This window comes from Eptesicus fuscus, chromosome 20 (assembly GCF_027574615.1).
Source record: "Eptesicus fuscus isolate TK198812 chromosome 20, DD_ASM_mEF_20220401, whole genome shotgun sequence".
Lineage (NCBI taxonomy): Eukaryota > Metazoa > Chordata > Mammalia > Chiroptera > Vespertilionidae > Eptesicus > Eptesicus fuscus.
The window spans coordinates 11,764,700-11,785,339 of NC_072492.1; the positions used below are offsets into that span (position 1 = coordinate 11,764,700).

The following is a 20,640-nucleotide window of genomic DNA, read 5'->3' on the forward strand; positions in this document are numbered from 1 at the left end:
CCTTCTTTCTCAGGTGTGCTTTTTCTCCTAAGTTCAAAGGGTCCCCACAAGACTTGCAACCAAGGGAGCACTGGACAGCAGCAGCTCCTCTTGGGTTTAACCTCCTGACCTTGTCTCCAAGGCCCCCTTTTCTCTAACTTCCCTGTGACTTAAAGCAGCCCCGCCTAGGCTCTCTCCTGTTGCTTCTTCTACCCTAAGCCCTTCCTTGTTTCACTGCCCCCAGCTTTAATAAGCATACTCTCAAAATAAAAAAATAAAAATAAATAAAAATAAAAAGGTAGACGCATCTCTGCTATGGAGGAGAGACTGTTCCATGATATGGCCTCTGCGGGACTCTTGAACTAGATCCGGCCAGAATAGGGATTGCTTTCTGCAGTACATCTCCTCAGAGACTATCTATGCCCCATCGTGTGCTGCTTCCTGGAACAGGTCATTGCCCTTCCCCCTGCCCTGGGCAAGCATGATGAGGCATTTTCACTCATTCCAGATGAATCACATTCCAGGCTCCTGTCCGTCTTTCCCTGTTCTACATAATTCTTTAGCACCTGCCAAATTCTTTAGCAAAGGCATAAGCACAGAGGAGACCCATGTTGTCTTGCTGCCACTTAAGATATGCCTCGTATGTAAGTTCCCTTAATGAACTCTTGATGTAATATGGGAGTTGTCAGCCTCCTTCTTCATTCAGTCTCTTGGCCCCCAGGAAATTTTCTAACATCTGCCTCTGAGAATATGCTCCTGTAGGATTTTCTGTGGAACATATTGGAGAATATGATCTGGACCAGGGGTCCTCAAACTTTTTAAACAGGGGACCAGTTCACTGTCCCTCAGACCGTTGGAGGGCCGGACTATAGTTAAAAAAAAAACTATGAACAAATTCCCATGCACACTGCATATATCTTATTTTGAAGTAAAAAAACAAAACGGCAAAAACACCCGCATGTGGCCCGTGGGCCGTAGTTTGAGGACGCCTGATCTGGACTATGAAATACTTGGCTCTACAGAGGATGTGCATTTTCTTTTTGCATGTGTGGTTCTTTTTTAAATCCTCCTCAGAGGATATTTTTGCCATTGGGGGTAGAAGGGAGAGGAGAGAGAGAGAGGGAGAGAGAGAGGGAGAGAAACTTCAACATGAGAGAGACACATCAATTGGTTGCTTCTGGGGGTTCAAACCTGCAGCCAAGGTATACGCTTTTGACTGGGAATCGAACCTACAACCCTTCAGTCCACAGGCCAATGTTCTTCCCACTGAGCCAAACCACCAGAGCGAGACTGTGCAGTTTTGAAAGGTGCTGAGATGGATCTTGGTAGAGATCGCTCCATTTAATTACTCCATTATCGCTGTGTTCTCCCAAGTTTCATTCTTTATATATATATTTCCACTGATTTCAGAGAGGAACGGAGAGGGAGAAACATCAATGATGAGATAATCATTGATCAGCAGCCTCCTGCAGGCCTCCTACTGGGGATGGAGCCCACAACTTGGACATGTGCCTTGATGGGAATCAAACCTGGAGTCCTTCATTCCATAGGCCAATGCTCTACCCACTGAACAAAACCAGCTAGAGCTCAATATGTATGTTTAAATTTTCCCATGAAAAACGCCACCAGACCCAGATAATGTCAACAGGTGAAATTGTATAAAACACTCCAGGAAAAGGTAATTCTACCATTAGGTAAAATTTCCCCCAAATAACACAGAATGAGGAACACTACCCTACTTACTCTTTGGGGGAAATGACAGCCTTCTTAAGAAAAACAAACAAACAAACAAACAAACAAACAAACAAAACAAAATGGCAAGGATAGGTCAAGAGGTAATTATAGCTCAATCTTATTCATGAACATAGATGTGAAATATGTAAACAAAAGAAGTAAATTCAATTCACAATGGTTAGAGGTAACTCAGTGTATATTTTTCAAAAATTCAAAATTAGCTTAAGATTTTAAAAATTAGGTAGAGGCAAAGCAATTCCAATAAAAATCATAAGAGGTTTTATTTTTGAAACAAGAGAAACTGATCCTAATATTTTTATGGAAGGCTAGAAGCCCAAGCAAAGTCTAAAGAACAAATTGGATGAATATGTCATAAAATGGCAGGGTAAATTAAGTATAAAGCTGTAGTAGTTATGTGAATGTGGTATAATTAATGACTGGACAGTTAAGAATTAGACTCATTCATAGATGCAAACTTGATTTAGTCAGCATTATAGATTATTGGGCTTTTCAATGAATAGTGCTGTGATAACTGATTATCCAGAGCAGAAAAAAAAAAGGAATTAACTTTTAACTCCCACTATATTAAAAAAATTAGTTACACCATAAAAACAAATTTCAAATCACTCATGTCAATGATAATGTAATTTCATTATATAATGATTTTATGACAAATGGAGAAGGCAAACTTTCCAGGGGAAAGAAAATGTTATATGAGTAGATATTTGATTTCTGAGGGAGTTGTTTTCAAGGTAAAGATCATTCTATTAGGGAAACTAGAAGTAAGGACAGTGCCTCATACAGGTGAGATATTTAGGTAGGGAACCCAAGAGGAGAAAACAGAACCATAGCAGCTCAGATGCATGGAAACAGTAAATATCAGGGGGAAATATTAAGCATGGTGGGGCGTCAAGTATTTGAAGGGTGAACAATTTGGGCTCAGACAGTGACACTGCTCTCTATGAGGCTGGGCTTCAGGTGTTCATAGGGAACTTCTAACTGCTCATTCCGGGCCACAATTTCCTTTTCTAGTTTGTCCAGATCAGCCTGAAACTGCCTTAAAACAGCCTTGGGCTCAGGACCTGAGAAATACTCTTCTTTGTGATGCCCCAGTGGTACCTGAAGCAGAAAGAAAGGATCTATCATCTTCTAGTTCTAAGAAAAAGGAACCCAAACTCCGGTCCCTCACCCTTAAGTCTCCTTGTCAGCCATCAGTCCCCTCAGAATTCCAGAGGTCCCCTCTCACCATGTCTTGCGGGGTCCGGCCAAGGAGCCATGTGATGGACATTTGAAGACTGGTCTGCCAGACATTAGGCAGTGAGCCCATCACTGTGTCCATTGTGACATCTTCCTTGGTGGTGGGTGGGGGCATCCGCATTGAGCACGGGGCATTAGGGACCCAGGCAAACCAGTCAAACTGGGGGAGGAAGAATCTGGAGTCACTCAGAAACTCTGATTCAGGACCCTAGACCCCAGCTCTCTCCTTCAAGTGTCTCCTAGCCCAGAAGCTTTCTCTCAGAGACCCAGGCTTTCAGCTGTCCATACCTGGCCCGTGTTGACTGCTGCATGCTGGGCAGAGCATGTGAAGATGCACATGGTAAGGAAATGACAGAGCTGAGCTCGAGACTGGAAGGAGACAGGGAAACCTAGAGAAAAGAACAAATCTTAGACACTGCAGTTCCAAAGGAGATAAGGAAATAAATGCTGATAGCTTGGCATGTCCACAAATTAGAACTAGATAATGTTCATTCATTTGAAAATTAATGAACTACTATGTACTAGACACTATGTAGGCATTGGGAATCCTTGTGGGCAAAAGAGAATCTGTGTAGTGAAGAATGGTAATAAACAGAATAACTAAGTAAAATTACACACAGTTTGTTATCCTATCTAATAAAGAGAGAATATGCTAATTGACCATCACTCCATCACAAAGATTGCTGTACCCACAGCTGAGGCCAAGTTTCCATAAGGAGTCTTGACTAGCAATCAGCAGGGACCTGAGGCTATGCCCTCCCCCGCCCCCATAGGGCTTGATAGGGGACCTCTGGCCACATCCCCCATCTGGCCGGGCTTAACAGGGGACCTCAGGCCATGCCCCCCAGCCAGCACGGCTTGACGGAACCACAGGCCGCACCCTCCACCCAGCAGGGCTTGACAGGGGACCTCAGGCCACGCCCTCTGCCCTGGCATCAGGCTGGGGAACCTCAGGCTGCACTCCCCGCCCCAGCGCCAGGCCAGGGGATCTGAGGCCATGACCCCTGCCTGGCTGGGCTTGACAGGGGACTTCAGGCTGTGCCCCCTACCCAGCGGGGCTTGACAGAGGACCTCAAGGTGCACACCTAGTGCTGGGTCGGGGGAACTCAGGCTGAGACCCCACCCCTGTACCAGGCAGGGGAACCTCAGACCGCATCCCCCACCCAGTGGGGCTGGACGGGGGACCTCAGGCCATGCCCCCCGCCCCAGCACCGGGCCAGGGGACCTAAGGCTGCACCCCCCTGCCTGGTGGGGCTTGACAGGGGACCTCAGGCCATACCTCCCGCTTTGGCGCCAGGCTGGGGGACCTCAGGCCACAACCCCCACCTTGGCGGGGCTTGATGGGGGATCTCAGGCCATATCCCCCACCTGGCGGGGCTTGATGGGGGACCTCAAGGCACGCCCCCTGCTCCAGTCTGGGCTGGGGGACCTCAGGCCACGCCCCCTGTCCTGGCACCGGGCCAGGGGACCTGAGACTACGTCCCCTGCCCAGCGGGGCTTGACAAGGGTGGGACTGGCCAGGTCTGGATCTAGCCCAATGGGGATGGGGGCCAGGCGGGTCTGGGTCTCATGCGATTTTGAGTTGCATATGGGTGGGCAGGGACTTGACTCTGGGTCCTGTGGTGTGCCCCAGACTCTGACAGGAGGAAGGTTTTCATATACATTTTACTAATTTTCTTTCATCTCTGACACTTCTATTATAGATAAGGGCAAATAGCAATATTAAATTATTTCCTCTAATTAATCCCCTTTTAATGTGCATGAATTTCGTGCACAGGGCCACTAGTATAGTGATAAGTATACTGTATAAGTAAGGCAGGAAAAGGAGATATGAGATATAAAAGGTGGGGGAGCTAATAATTTAGTCAAGGAACCTGTCCTTGCTTTGCTGCTGACTAACTGCATTACCTTGGACTAACTGCTTAGCTTCTCTGAGCTGCTATTTAGTTTACTCTGAGAATAGAGATAATAATAGTTATCTTATAAAGGATATGGTCCATGGATATGGTCCATGTAAAGTCCCTCAGTCCATTGTAGGTATGTTTATAAGGTGGAGAGTGGGAAGGGCTGAGAGGCTGGTTGGTCAAATATCCAGTGTTCAAAAAGTGGTTAAAAGCAGTAAGAGAAAGGTAGACAACCCCAAATGAAATGGCACAAAAGAATAACAGGCTCCACACAAAGGAAGATATCCATGTGACTACTAAACCTAGGACAATATATTCACAATATGACCGAAATATTTTTTCAAATATTTGAGAATATATTGATTATAACTCATACTCTGTGGAGGGAGTTAAATGTATACAAGCACATTGGAAAAGTGTCAGAAACCACTAAAACTAAGCATACACATATCCTATAATCCAGTGGTCTCACTTTTAGATAAACACCTAACAGAATTGTACATACAACAATGTTCACAGCAGCAATGACATTAATTGCCTCAAAATGGAAACAACCCAAATGCCCATCAATGGCAGAAAGGAAAAAATAAAGTCTGTCATATTCACAAAATAGGATAATATGCAATGAGAACAATGAACTACATGCTGCATGTCACAACAGCATGGGTACATTTCAAACATATTTTGAGACATTAGTGATTACGTGTTTGTATTTTCACTTGTGTAAAGTTCAAACAGGCAAAATTAACCTGTGCAATATGAAGTGGTTACTTTTGATGGGCAAGGACTAGAATAGCATACAAGGGGCTTTTTGGGCAACTGGTAATGTTTTTTGTTCTTTGTGTTAATTATATAGGTATGTCACCTTACTAAAAGTTCAAGTTGTAGGCCAACGATTTATAACATTAACTTTTCTCCATATTTGTTTTATTTTAATAAAATTCTTACTCTTCCCAAAAGTCATTAAGAATACCGAGGTTGTGCTAGCTGGTTTGGTTCAGTGGACAGAGCATGGGCCCATGGACCAAATGGTCCTGGGTTCAATCCGTTCAAGGACATGTACCTCGGTTGCAGGCTTGATCCCTGCCCAGGTCAGGGCATGTGTGTGAGTCAACCAATTGGTGTCTCTCTCTCACATAGATATTTCTCTTTCTGAGTCTCTCCCCCTCCCTTCCACTTTCTCTAAAAGTCCATGGAAAAATATCCTCCAGTGAGGATTAACAACAAAAACAAAGAATACCAAGGTTGCCCTCCCATTCCCAGAGAGTAGTTTCAGGTATCTGGGCTATAATGCAGAAAAAAAGAGAAGTCATAAACTCATGTTGGAGCTGGAACAGCACCAAATCCACTGTCCTGTTCCACTCAATTTACAACTGAGATGCTGCTCAGGAAGTTTAAGGGCTTGCTCACCTCTTATATTTGCTGATCAAATTGGGGAGGTAAGTTTTTGGAGTGGGGCATATGATCACAATCATTTTACATTGATTGCTTTACACATGTTTCTACTTTTCACATTCATTATTTCATTTGGGACAAGAGTTATATTCACTTCAGAGAAAGGATATTAAGAGTCAAAGAGATTAAATGGCTTTCTCAATGAATAAACAGGTCTGGGAAGAGAAAATATTAACACACTGCCTTTAATGAGAATGATGAGAGAATGATGGTACAAAGAGAACCATGAAAGCTGAGGAAGAAGATTGTGAGTGCAAGTGGTTAAAGCTCACAGTCAAATAAGTTTTACAAGTGCTCTGATGTGGATATTTCATGGGGAGAAGCATGAAGGAGAGAATGAGAGGGTCTTTTGTAGCATGTGGAGCCTGATGGCCAGAACTGGGACATACTACAGAGATTTTGGTCATGAAGGATTGTTGAGGTGCTGTTGGATGAATGGGGAAGGTACAGCCCTAAATACTTTGGGGTAAGACTCCACTCTAGGGTAGGCATGTGGTTTACTGATGTTTGCATCTTGGGGCCCGGTTATAGGTAATAGCTCTAAGCTATTGGCTACAGTCATTGCATGGAGGGGGTAGAAGGGATTCAAGGTATTGGTGTGAAGTGTGAAGGGATAAGGAGCTAAAGGATGATTCAAAACAGTCTCAGCTGCATATGTGTACTAGAGAGAAGAATATTAATCTTGGAAGAGCTCAAGAAAGGCTATTTCTTCATTATGGATAAAAAATGGGGTAGGGGACCTGAAGGCAGTTCACCGGTGAGGAGGGCACTTTTGCCTAAGGAACATGAATCCCAAGGATCATGACACTGAGTTTGGGGTTAAGTGAAAATATATACAGTATTGAGACTACATTTAGCAATGACCTTGCACTGTGACAGCTGTGTGTGATGTCTGGATCCTCTCTGTGTGCTGGACAGTAGAAGGAAGGAGGAAAAGGGAGGGAAAGCTAGGATGGGCTGTCATAGGCTTTGGTGGGAATAATCTCCTCATTTCTATCCTTAAGTAAGAAAATAGACAATCATTAGGAGAGAGCCTGGCAGGGCCTGGGCAGATTCCTTACTGGCTGTAGTTCTGGCCTTATTAGTCCCCTTGGAAGGTTAAGGGCATCTATGAAAAAGCATGAAGGTCTCTGGGAAGGACAATCCTTGAGTTTCTAGAATTGTTCTGGGTCTTAGGAGATGGGAATGGGATTCAGATGTTTCATGTGTGGAGGGATGGGCATGATGAGGGGTTGGGGTCATGTCCCCAGAAGGGCAAGACTGAGAAGGCGTTCTCAGTAGAGTGTCCAAGGAGTTCTCTTCTCTGGGGAGGGATCTTACCTCGGTCCTGGGCCTGGCACAGCCCCACCTCAGTGATCTCCCGACACCAGGCCTGCAGCTCAGGGTCCCCTCTCACAACATCATCCTCGTGGTAGAAGAGGTGGACAATCCCCTCCACATACCTGCCCAGAGGAGAAGAGAGATGAGCTTCTTGAGAGTAGAAGGCTATAGCCTCTGTCTGCTATTCCTTTTCTGTGGCATCTATCCATCTGACTCTCACTGTATCTGGGGACAGATCTGACAAGGTTGCCTTTTGGGACATCTCCTAGTTCTTTGTACACACTAGTTTAGAAAGGAAGAAAATGTCGATCATTAGTTTTAAGAATTCCATACACATGGTTGATAGTCACTGTAACACAATCCCCAATTCCACCAGACCCCTTGGTTTTACTCGCCCACACAACACTGCCTACTGTCTCTTTCAGCTTTCCCATTCTCAGATTCGGCCCACTATCTCCTCACTGTTCCTCATTTCTCCTTGATGGAGTCCTTTGCTTCTCCTGTCTCAACCTTCTTGTTCTATATTCCTTTGCCCTCATGGTGAACTCAGGTTAAAGCCCAATTCTCACTATTTCCAATGTCCCTGTATTTCTAAGCTCCCACTCTCACCCACCGAGCAATGATGTCCCAGAGTCGTAAAGCATCATGGGCATAGAGGGCACTTGGGATTCCCAGCAGGCCCCTGTCAGCCAGATCATCAGGAGGACAGAGGGAGCGGTAAGTAAGCTGGGTCACTGCCCGCCGGATCAGCTGCACATGGCCTCCTCCACCTGTGCTAGTTACCTGTGCCAATAGATATGAGAAGTCTTAAGGGGAGAAACAAAGCTGGAGAACATGGCATAGTATATAAAGAGGTCAGATGTGGCCTTTTCAGATTCAAAGATATTGGGATAAAGGGACAAGGCTCCTGGGTTTAAGGGTCAGGACATTCACACAGGGGGCCCTGGAATCTTGAAAGTAACTGGAGGTCATGCAGAGCTGGATGATTAGGTATCCCCACACTCTATCTCCTTACCTTATCAAACACACCTCCATCTGAGATGAGTTGGTTCCGTGCCCTCGTGTTGATGTCCAGGGTGTAGCGTGTGTGTGGGATCAGGAGCTGGATGGAGAAGGTTGGAGGGGGTGGTTTATGGAGGAAATACTTGGGTACTTCTTATTTAGGGAGTTTCACTCAGCATGGTGACTTTCTTTCATCTTGATACTTTCATACCTGCTAGTGCCTTTACAGGCTGGTCTGCTTTTGCCTTTCTGTTCTCTTAGTCTCATGCTCTCCTATTCCCCTGTGAGTTGAGCTTTGGAGTCTGACTGACCTGAATTTTAATATACACTTCACCACTTAATTTTGATACTTGACCAAGATAATATACCCTCTAAGCATCCATCTCTTTATCTCTTTACAGGGGATGACAATAAGGTCTCATCACAGGTGCTGTGGTGATGCTTATGTGTATAACATATGAGAGTGTTCAGTACATTGCCTAGCACACAGACGTCCTTGAACAGTAGCTGTTATCATTACCTTTATTATTTCCCCCTTGAGTATAGATGTTCTATGGAAATCAGCCCTTTAACTTTTGATTAAAAAAAAATAATTTTTCTATCATTCGTACCCTTACAGTTTAAACTGGCCTTTCTAATAATTTTCAAATATGTTCCTTCAATCTCTAATTGTTTTACTCTTGAATTTTTAAAATTTTAGGGGTAGGGGTGGGGTGGGTAGGGTACTTTCAGAATTAAAGGAACTAGAAAAAAACCAGATGGCGGCCTAAGGTATACCCTGTGTGTGCTGCCTCTCACAACCACACCAAAACTACAACTAAAAGACAAAACATCTATCATCCAGAACCATGGGAAAGCTGGCTTAGTAGAAGTTAGACAACTAGAAGGAAAGAGAAAAGAACATTGAGACATGCACAAGCACCAAAAAGGTGAGGTACAGGAGGCACACGAATCTTGCGAATCGGGCTGGCAGCTGGTGGCTGGGCATGCTGTTTTTTTTCAACACAGGGAAGCAGCGAAATGCGGAGACAAAGAAACATGTCACGAATGAAAGAAATGAAGGAAAGCAAACTACTGGACATAGAGTTCAAAATCACATTTATAAGGTTACTCAAGAATATTCTAAAAAACCTCTGAGGAACTTAGTGAGACCTTTAAGGATCTTAATGAGAATGCCAAAAAAAAAAAAAAAAAAAAGGAAAGGACCAGTCAGAAATTAAGTACACACTGAATAAAAAATATACAGAAATTCAACAGTAGATCAAAGGACCCCAAGAATCAAACCAAAGATCTGAAATATGAGGAAACAAAAAACACTCAACCAGAAAAACAAAAAGAAAAAAGAATCCAAAAATATGAAGATAGTGTAAGGAGCCTCTGGGACAACTTTAAGCATACCAACATCCAAATTATTGGGGTGCCAGAAGAAGAGAGAGAGCAAAATATTGAAAACCTATTAGAAGAAATAATGACAGAAAACTTTCCCTACCTGGTGAAAGAAATAGACTTACAAGTCCAGGAAGTGCAGAGAACCCAAAAACAAGAGGAATCCAAAGAGGACCACACCAAGACACATCATAATTAAAAGGCCAAGGGCAAAAGACAAAGAGAGAATCTTGAAGGCAGCAAGAGAAAAACAGTTAGTTACCTACAAGGAAATACCCATACGACTGTCAGCTGATTTCTCAACAGAAACTATGCAGGCCAGACGGGAGTGGCAAGAAATATTTAAAGTGATGAACAGCAAGAACCTACAACCAAGATTACTCTACCCAGCAAAGCTATCATTCAGAATTGAAGGTCAGATAAAGAGCTTCACAGACAAGAAAAAGCTAAAGGAGTTCATCACCACCAAACCAGGATTATATGAAATGCTGAAGGGTATTCTTTAAGAAGAGGAAGAAGAAGAAAAAGGTAAAGGTAAAAATTATGAACAACAAAATGACAACAAATACATATCTATCAACAAGTGAATCTAAAAATCAAGTGAATAAAAAATCTGATGAACAAAATAAACTGATGAATATAATAGAATCAGGGACATAGAAAGGGAGTGGACTGACAATTCTCGGAGGGGAAGCAGGTGTGTGGGGTGCAGGAAGAGACTGGACAAAAATCTTACACCCATGGATGAAGACAGTGGCGGGGGGTAAGGGCATGGGGTAGGGTGGGGAATCAGGTGGAGGGGAGCTATGGGGTAAAAAAAGAGGAACATCTATAATAATCTGGACAATAAAGATTTATTAAAAAAAGAATTAAAGGAACCATATTGATCTATCCTCTTTATCAGCCAAGGGGCTGTTGTCAAACCTCTTCCCACCACAAATTAGGCATTTTTATTTTAACCTGCTTTATCTTGGTCATTATAAAAAATCACTTGATCCTCATGTGCATTTCCTTTTGTCTCAAACAATTTTGTTTTCATCCTGTGATGGGGGATTCATGCAATATTGTTATTTATGTGAGTTGGTGATGCTCCAGAGAGGAAGGACCCAACTGATATCATTGGCACCAACATATCAAGGCAACTCACACTGTTCTGAAACTTTAGAAAGATTCGAAAAGATGCTGAGTGTCATAGAAAGCCCAAAGTCTACATGAGGACTGAAGATACCAGAAGACAAAGAACTAATCATAATAGCAAGAACTACTATTTTACAGCATTTAGCCCCTTATTCTGTTATCCCACATCAACTGCATGATGAAGCTCTTATTAAACCCATGTAGAGATGAGAACACTGAGCGCACATCTGGTAAGAACTGAGGCGAGAATTTAGGATTCATACACCAGAAGTCTGAATGCAGAGCCTGTGTAGGTAGGTAACCTTTGTGAAGCAGGCAGGCTTAGCCCTGCTGAGTGACTTGATAACAACTCAGCTGTTTACCATGGGATGAAGTTGTTATGGCGACGGGAGACGGGTGTAGAGGGTGCTGCGAAAGGGGGATTTTTAAAGGTAAAATTTGGTTCAACCACTAAGATACACAGAAGATGGTGATGGAAAGGCATCATAAAGTCAATCAAATCCAAGATAAAGGAATTCTGTTAGTGTCTACCATGTCTATGTTACTCTACAACCCTAAGGGGTCATTGCTGCCAATGGACAGGTTTGGGGAGGAATGTGTGTCTCCTGGAAGAAGCACAATTCAGATATTCTACCTAGCATGTTCTCACATAGCTTGCTATCCCGTCAAACTACCTAAAACTGAGCATCTCATCTTTCACCTCAAACTGGATTTTCTTGTTTGTGTTGTTTCTGACAATTAATTGATCCCGATCTTAAGCCTGTATCATTTTCCCTCCTGCTACTATATGTGAAGTGTCATCAAGATTTCAAAAACATTTTTAAGCAAGCACAAGGCTATTTTTGCTGCCTTCTGGCTAGCAACAGATTCTAGGCTCACTGTTTTTTTTAAAAAATAAAATAACAATATTTCTAGATCAGTTAAACAGTATCTACCTAGTTGGCTCCTAGTTGTTGCAGCAGCTCAGACCTCTGAGCTTTCTCTCCAATCTTGCACCCAGGCATGCTGCAACTACTATTTCCTCTCATCACAAGGTCTTTGCATTTTCTTTTCCATTGATCTAACTACCATGCCACACACCTCTCATTGGCAGGTTAAATGACCTCTTGGGCTACTCTTTTATCCCTTTCATCTTCTATTTAATGATTCCTAAGTTGTGGTGGAACATTCTCCATCCAAATTATAGTGTTTATTGCTTTCTCTCTTGATTTCAAAGTTTATTTCTAGATACTGTCATCTGGTTAGTTTTTATGTGTACCATTTGTCTTCCCAGTTAAATGCTAACTTTCTGAACACAGAGCAATACTTTTTGAAAATCAAATTATATTCCTACTATACACCAGACTCTGTTGGAGAATATCAGAGCTGCCTTACAATAAATGCTAAATATATCTAAGTGACTTGACTTAATACAATAGTTGGCATCACTCTGCATTTAAAAAAAACTGCATGAAAATCTATGACAATGTCAAAATAAAGATAAATTAAACACTAGAAATAAAGCTACAAGGCTCAAAGTCCTGACACTACCATCTCCTCTTCTCCATTCACAAATACCTATAAAGATTTTTTATTACAATAACATGGACACTTGCTCAATTAGAAGAAACCTTGTTAATATGTTCCCAACCAGATGGCTTAGGCTTTTTAAATCCTGGAGAACTGTTGCACATTTCCTTTCTCTGGGATGTGAGAGAGATGGGAAATGGAGGGTAGAGGATGTACCTTGAAGACAGGGTGCAATGCTGGGAGGCACCTCATGGTGGCCACAGTGAAGACCTCAGCCAATAAGTGAGTGTTCAGCAAGTGATACTGGAGCTCATGAACATGGAAATCTGAACTTCGGACCCACATCTTTGCCAGGAGCCAGGCAAGTGGAGGATCTGAGGGCAGGAACAGCGGTGGTGTGGGGGAGCTGGTATTGGGAGGCTGGATCTGCAATCAAGATAAATTAAGCATCCATTAACCTTATCATATGTTATACAATATGCTTAGTATTCTGGGGAAAATACTGGTCACTAAGATTGTTTTCTACCAGAGGGTTATAATCTAATATGAGGAATGAGGAACCTTCCACTCATCCATTCACTAGCTGTGGGGAAGCGTGAGTGCCTTACTGGTCAGGCTCAGAGCCAGAGGAATTGGAAAGAGGTGACCAGTAGAACTGAGAGAAACCTGATGAGCGTATAAGTTAGGACGGTAGAATAGAAAGGAAAAGCTGGACGTGTGAGATACCTGACAGTTCTCATCAATTGATTGGTGAGATTCAAAGGTCAGAAGAGATTGGTAGCCTTAGGGTGAGAACCAACAAAGACCCTATGACTCTCAAAAAGGCAATTTCAGGTGAATATTGAGCAGGCTGCAAGGTTGAAAAGAGAGTCTGGAGATGACAGGTCTTATTGAGTGAGGCAGCGATAGATGACAAGAGCCACTTGTCTTTGTCCCTTGGCAGAGTGGGGGATGAACACAGAGCAGTGTTGGGAATGGGATACCCAGGACACCTCACCTGGATGACCATGGGTAGCAGTTTCCCACTGGGCTCCATCTTCAGCATGACAAGAGGTGCAGCCAGGTACTGCTTCTCTCCTTGGATCACATTGGCTGGAATTCCATCCAGTAGGATGAAGTCAGCCTCAAACAGGGAACTGTTCTGAGGAACAGAGGACCATATCCATGGTTAGAGTTGAAAGCATATCTCCACAGGGCCAAGAGAAAGGAGAAGAAATGTAAAGACATTCACTCTCTTTTCTTGCCACTATCCTACATCAGTACCAGAGTCCCAGTAGCAGAACTGAAGGAAGCACCAGAGCATCAGGTTCAAGTGCTCCGTTTTACCGGGAGGGCTAAGACCCCATGAAAGGAGTCTTCCCTAGAGACATGTGGCTTGATGGTGTCAGAGGTAGTTTTAGAAGTGGGTATGCCAGTTGATTGTGTGCCACAGGTATGCCATGCTCTCCCCTTGTCAGGTTGTCCAAGCTTCTTTCCCCAACATCTCCTAACGGTTGGCTCTATTGGCAATATAAAGCCTTGATGCTTTTCTTTTCTTTTTTTAAAATATATTTTATTGATTTTTTACAGAGAGGAAGGGAGAGGGACAGAGAGCTAGAAACATCGATGAGAGAGAAACATCGATCAGCCGCCTCTTGCACACCCCTGACAGGGGATGTGCCCACAACCAAGGTACATGCCCTTGACCGGAATCGAACCTGGGACCCTTGAATCCGCAGGCCGACGCTCTATCCACTGAGCCAAACCGGTTTCGGCTGATTCTTTTCTTTACATACTTTATCACCTCTAGGTTTTCCAAGCAGAGAACTCTGCACCCAAGGGCAGTGGTTACTACAGCCTCCCTTCCCTGACTCACCTTTGGTCCCTCCCCTTCACCAGTTGACTCCTCACACAGACAAGAAGACAATAAAGGGCTGGGGCTGGGAGTGTACCTGGAGTTCTTTCTCCAGCTGGGCCTGAAGCTCCTCCATCCCTGAGGGCAGCACCAGCCTGGAGGGCAGAGAGGTGGAGCGTCTCAACAGCATGGGGTTGATGCCATTGAGGAACTGGTAGCCAAAAAGCTCATCATCCTGCCAGCGCTGGTGAACCTTCTCTGTGGGGTTGAAATGGAGGTTAGGAGGAGGATATTCACCACAACACAATGTCCCTCTCCTTGAGACTCTACCCCAAGTATTTAGTCACATGACTCCTCCATACCCAGCCCATATATTTTCATTCATGAGACCACTGTGAGATTCCCCTGTATAAGTTCTTTTTGGGCAAGCAGTTCTGGGGACTATAGAGTGTGACAGATAGCTTATTAATAGGGCCACCAATGTGTTATGAAGACCTGGGGAAATAACTGACCAGCCAGGACAGTCTTTTGTCCCCAGAATATCTGATCAAAATCTTCCAGGCTGTTCCAGGATCTCAGGAGGGCATACACATATTTGAGGGCAATCTCCATAAGCCTAGAGAAGACATCAAGGATGAAACCATCAATTTACCAAATCCTACCTGTTTCTGGTTCCACCAGCCCCACTCCACTCTGACCATTTCCTCACCCTGCATTTGCTGACCACTCATGGTCCAGCCTCTTCTGCTCATGGAATCTCATATTTGCAGGTAGGTCATCCTCACTGCCTGCAGCTATTGTCAGGGGTAACCCTTCCTTCCAGGTGGCCCAGCTTGCAGATGGGGACAAAGGTTAATGGAGGGGGTAGAAGTCATGATGGAGGAAGTTGTCAGGGAGGGGGTTTACATTTGGGAGGCTTCTAATAGGGCAGTTACCTGTAGATTTGCTGTCTTTGCTCCAGTTCCTTTTCTCGGTGCTTCTGGAACACATCCCAGGTATTGTTTCTTGCCAGGCGGGCTAGGGAGACATTAAGGCAATTGACTTAAATGCTTTTCCAATTTTATTCTATGCCCTGGCTTCTTCCAATATCCCGTTTCTTAGTTGCATGGTGCCATACTTTTTTTGCCTTTTTCTCTGGCTCTGTTTCCCCTGCTTATTTTCCTAGTCATTCAAGTTCACCCACTCCCTTTTCTTGTTTTCACTAATCTGATCTCATATTTGTCCTGAGAGGAAAATCCCATTTTGACACTCTATTGTAAACCTTAACTAAAATTTTCCTATTTATCCCTATTCTTCATTATCAGTGAATTTCATTCTTAATCAGCTGAAATATCAACATCTATCCTATATTATCCAAAATTCCTTTGTTAATTTCCCCTGTCCTGGTTCTTCCCTGTCCGCACCTTAAGCTGTTCTCCAAATTGACATATTTCAAGTTAGGCACACTTACGTCCTCTGACCTCAACCTACTTCCACTGTCACCTGTTCCCCGGGATAATGTATTCTATGTGTGCCAAACCAAGCAGTGGATCCGTGTTGCTGCATTTACCTGGCTTCACCTCACCTATCCTCGACTTCACGTAGTTTATAGTTGGTAACCTGGCTTAATCCTGCCTCATCGGGACCTATACTGACTTGTGCCTCAAAGACATTTAGTTCAGGTTTCCAGTCTTATCTGTCATTTCCCTCAATTGTCTCTCATACTTATTTCCTAAGGTGACAGATTCTGTTTGCTGTCCTCATTCATCCGCACCCCATCAGTGTGCTCCCTGCCCTCACAGTTGTCTTCCATGTTTTCATAGCCAAACCAGCTCTTCATGGTCATATCATTTTTTTGCTTCCCTTCCCTGTCTCCACTCAGGGGTCTCCTGTGCTAGCCTTACCTGTCCTGCCCTAACTTGTTCCTGATAGATCCTCCCTTCCCCCAACTGATGGATTGAGTATGAGGTAAACTCCACCTGCAACCGGACATTCCTGAACACCTTATATGGACTGTACATTGAACCACCAATCAGCACCTGCCAAATACCCTAAGGCCCCGATTCCTAAGTCCCTAGGTCCCTAATCATGTGCCTTACAGGAAACCACCAATCAGCGTGTGCTGAGTACCCTAAGCCCCGTACCTCCTTTCCTCCCCTCAAAAGGCGCTCTCACCCCCTCCCTTTTCCCCTCTGGAAGGCGGCCGGCAGGGTGATCTCCAATGAAGCCTGTATCCTGGTATCCCATGGTCTCCGGCCCTCTGTTTCATCTTTCGGTTCCCAGTCACATGGAGATCTCCTTTCCCCTTTACTTTGGCTCTAATGTTTTCCAGCCTGGCTGCACCTCCCTTTCCCAGGGCACTCCTTGAGAGGTGGGATCCATACATCCTTTATTTCCTTGTCCAGTCCCACTTCCAGCTTTTTCATCTGTGTATAACATTCCCCCTGTTTCCTGTCTTGTCCACCTTTAACCTGCTGAGCACGTGCTTTTTAAACCCCTCGGACCTTCCTCAGTGCTATCCCCTATCTTTCTCTTCCCAGTACACCCTAAGCCCTGCTCCCACTTCCCTGAGGCGGCCCCTCACCGGTGCCCTCGGGCAGGGTCAGAAGGCCGTCGCCCTGCACCCAGCTGTAGCAGGGGAAGGCGGCCTCCTCTGAGGCTCCTGGGCCCTGCACGGTGATGCGGTCGCAGAACCAGGCATCGTCCACCAGGGAGTGGTGTTTGCGCAACTTCACGAACTGCAGTGGCCCCAAGTCCTGGGGAACGTCCTGCTCAAACTCCTCCACCTGTGGGGACCAAAACCTGGTGAGACTTAGTAGCGGGGACCTGGGAGAGGACGTTTAACTGAGGGTGCGGGGATCCTTTGTGGAGTCCGGGGACAAGGCCTCCAAATACAGCTTTCCTCCCCAACACCTGCGCCCCACAGCAACTGGAGGATGAAGGATGTATGGCGAGGCCAGTGGTGTCTTGAATTGAGGAATGAGCATTGTCACCTACACCGTCCATTAACTGAGTTCACTGCGCCTGCGCTCTCAGAGGACCCTTCCCCTTTGAACACAGATCCCATAATGACACTGGCCTGGGGTCACTTGGGAAAGGAGTTGAGGTTGAGTGGAGGGGGAAGGGAGAAAGGGATTGAGCCCCTAATGGGCCCTGGCTCTGACCCTCTCACCTATAAAGGCGCAGTTATCCCTTTTCACTGGAAATCCCAGCCAGCATGGATGCTCCCTCACTGGCTCCCAGCTTCCTGTGTCCTGCCCGCCATATGCGCCAAGCCCAGTCCCACCAGGTTCTGAGTCCCCGCCTTCCCCACCCACCTGGCCCCTGGCTGGCCTCAGCTGCAGCTCCAGCTCTGCCTCCCCGCGCTCCCCCACCAGCCACAGCTGCACGCGGTTGAAAGACCCAGAGAAGAGCCAGGCCCCGGTGGCCACGTGGATGCGGTAGCGGCCCATGGCAGCAGGTGGGCTCTCCTGGGTGGCAGAGGTTCTGTTACTGGTTCCAAAGGTTCCGCGGCCAGGCTGGGTCCTGCTGCCTCAGCACAAGTCCAGGGCTTAATAAAGCAGGACTCGGTGTGCCAGCCCACTACAGGACTGGGCCCCACCCCAGACAAACCAGAACCTGGGATTAGCCCAGAGGGCGGGGGAAAGCGGCTGCTCCTCTCAGCAAAGTGCTGAGAATGGGGCTTAGAGGAAGATGAGGGGCTGAGCCTGGGTGCAGGGAGAGATGGAGAGGGGCAGGGAGATTCCACCAGAGTTTCTTTCTAGGCTCTCGTTCCCCCCAACATCTTCCCAACCCCTGCCCGGTTGTTCTACCAAGTAGCATTTTCTGAAGGGGTCCTGGGTGCCATTCCTTTTCTTTCTTGCAGTGCCTGGTGCCTCCGGGCAACTGTCCTCACTTTCTATTCACCTACCAGGTCTGTGTGCCAAAGAGGCACTGGGATTGCCATTGTGGGCTAGAGAAAGCCCTTCTTGCGAAACTTCAGAGGTCAGGGATAAGTTAGAGTATTTCCTGTAATAAGCCTTTCGGTGTCCATGCACCTAGAGTAGCTAATGTGTTACTTTTCTCCCTTTTGTTTTCTATCCACACTCCCCTCCCCATCCTAGACTGACAACCAATGTCAATATCTACTGTTTTTGCTTCTCTACTTCTTTCTGTTAATCAGATTGTTTCATATGATTTATGTAATTTCTTCCACAAAAATGGTCACACTATACATTTATTTTCTTGGAAGTTGCTTTCCACAGTTAACAATTCATGATGAGAATATCTTCAGATAAATAGAATGAGATATAACTGCTCTCTTCATGAGCTTGAAGGATTACCCTCTTGATGGTTTTCAATATTAATTGTGATGAGTGCTTTAACGAACACTGTTGTATATATACCCTTATATTTATAGGATAGATTCCCAGAAATGAGATTTTACAGTAAAATGCTTGTATATATTGTATATTGGACATCCCTTTTAAGCCATAATTTTGAGGTATGCTTGACATGTAAAGTCCACGCATATGTGATGTATAAAATTCAATGAATTTGCCAATAAGTGTACACCAATGTCTATTATTGTCAAATTGCTTCCCCAAATGCTGTAGCATGGTACCAGAGTGCCCTTTTTGATGCATCTCCACCAACATAGAAAGCTATAATTAAAAAAAAATTGCCAATAGGTTGGATGTAATTTTCAAGATCAGTGAAGGGTCTGGGATTTTACCCAACTTGAAAACCAGTAAGATTTGACTACTTGCTATTTGAGGAATGGTAGCAGAAGACACAAAACTTCTAGTTCAGTAACAAAGGGGATATTATTAGTTAGAGCAAAGCAGTAGCCACAGTTCACATTCACTTCAGTTCCTCATGCCCTACCACATACAAGGAATGTGATGCAGGTGGGCCGAGGTGAGTGGCAGCACACACAGTGGGCTGCATTATAGGAGAGGACCGTGAGTTTGGGGAACTTGCCACTCTGTGGTAAGCAGATCCATGTCCATTCATTCTCTGTCTAAAGGAACATGACCTCATTTTCATGGTCCCTCCCTGCTGAAACAACTTTGACAAATAGTAATGAGCTGTCATGGCTTTGCATTTCTGACATACCCAGCAGGAAGACCTAGGGGCACTCAGGGTCCATTGCAGATCGCCATCCCCAATAAAATGAAGTGTTTTAACTGCTTAACCTTGTCTAAAGCTTCATAATGAATAGAAAATAAAACCCGAGTTCCTCACCAAGGTGTGGTTTGCACAGTTACTGGTAAACCTACTCTTAGTGTAATGAAGAGGAAATACATAGAAAAAAGGAAGTAATAGATGTGGCCAGAAGCAAGTTCTGTACACATTAAGATGGTGAACCCATGAGTTTCGATAGAGCATGATCCACACCTTTCCATGGATCTACCAAATACTGTAGCAGCAAGCCTATTATTCCAGGCTCTCTGCCCTGGTGGGTCTTCACTCTGCATGAGTACTGTGACCACTGAACATCTAGCATACCTCCACCAGAAAAAGGACTCAACATGGAACCACAGCTACTTCACTCCCCTGGACCCGATGCCTGATCTTCGCTATGTCCCTTAAACCTCATACTTGCAGACTCAGCAAGAGGCTGACCTTAAACCAATTCCAATTCCACATTCTTGCCAACTTCTAATCCAGACATCTTATCCAATATTTTAATTCTTAGGTATATTCCAACTAATAAATGACACAGGAATGATGGAGTTAGAATACCAACAGTTTGAAAACCCTAATAACATAATACATCTAAGAAATAGTTCTGTGGCTACTAGTAAATGCACCAAAAGAGATATTGCCAATGATTATGTGCCTCTGGTAGAAATAGTTGGCACCAACTCAGAAGCCACCTTGAAATATAAAACTTAATGTTTCTCATACAATCTATAGATATAACTACCAGCATGTAGGAAGTACAGGGGATAAAGAAATACGTTAAACCATCAGAAAATAATAATTAATATACATTTGGGGAGACAAACAACCTTGTTTCATCACCATAAACATGGCAAGAAATGAAAAAAAGAGAACATGAGACATACAGATGAAATACAAGTGACTTCAGAAACAATTGCAACACATGAGCCATAAATAACATTGATCTTGTGTTTGGGCGTTGGCTGGGGATTGATT

At 44.6% G+C, this 20,640-nt stretch overlaps 1 protein-coding gene across 1 annotated transcript; it reads right to left on the minus strand.

The window, feature by feature from the left end:
• Nucleotides 1-2,575: 2,575 nt before the first annotated feature.
• LOC103296943 (polyunsaturated fatty acid lipoxygenase ALOX12-like) lies at nt 2,576-17,948 on the minus strand. The gene is made up of 14 exons (XM_028128449.2): nt 17,814-17,948; nt 17,081-17,282; nt 15,453-15,534; nt 15,227-15,349; nt 15,030-15,133; nt 14,615-14,775; nt 13,681-13,824; nt 12,900-13,109; nt 8,665-8,751; nt 8,263-8,432; nt 7,650-7,771; nt 3,259-3,359; nt 2,960-3,130; nt 2,576-2,832 (listed from the first exon to the last, which is right to left on the minus strand). Exons 1-14 carry the CDS (start codon nt 17,946-17,948, stop codon nt 2,653-2,655), a joined length of 1,992 nt encoding a protein of 663 aa, XP_027984250.2. The 3' UTR covers nt 2,576-2,652.
• Between the last annotated feature and the right edge of the window lie 2,692 nt (nt 17,949-20,640).

What these genes read in the sequence shown, in the direction of transcription:
- LOC103296943 (XM_028128449.2), bottom strand. Translation starts at nt 17,948, where the DNA reads ATGGGCCGCTACCGCATCCACGTGGCCACCGGGGCCTGGCTCTTCTCT. An exon ending in CATTGCACCCTGTCTTCAAG is followed by an intron (nt 8,752 to 12,899) that starts GTACATCCTCTA and finishes TTCTCCATCCAG; the next exon opens with CTCCTGATCCCACACACACG. An exon ending in GTGCCAGGCCCAGGACCGAG is followed by an intron (nt 3,360 to 7,649) that starts GTAAGATCCCTC and finishes TCTTTTCTCTAG; the next exon opens with GTTTCCCTGTCTCCTTCCAG.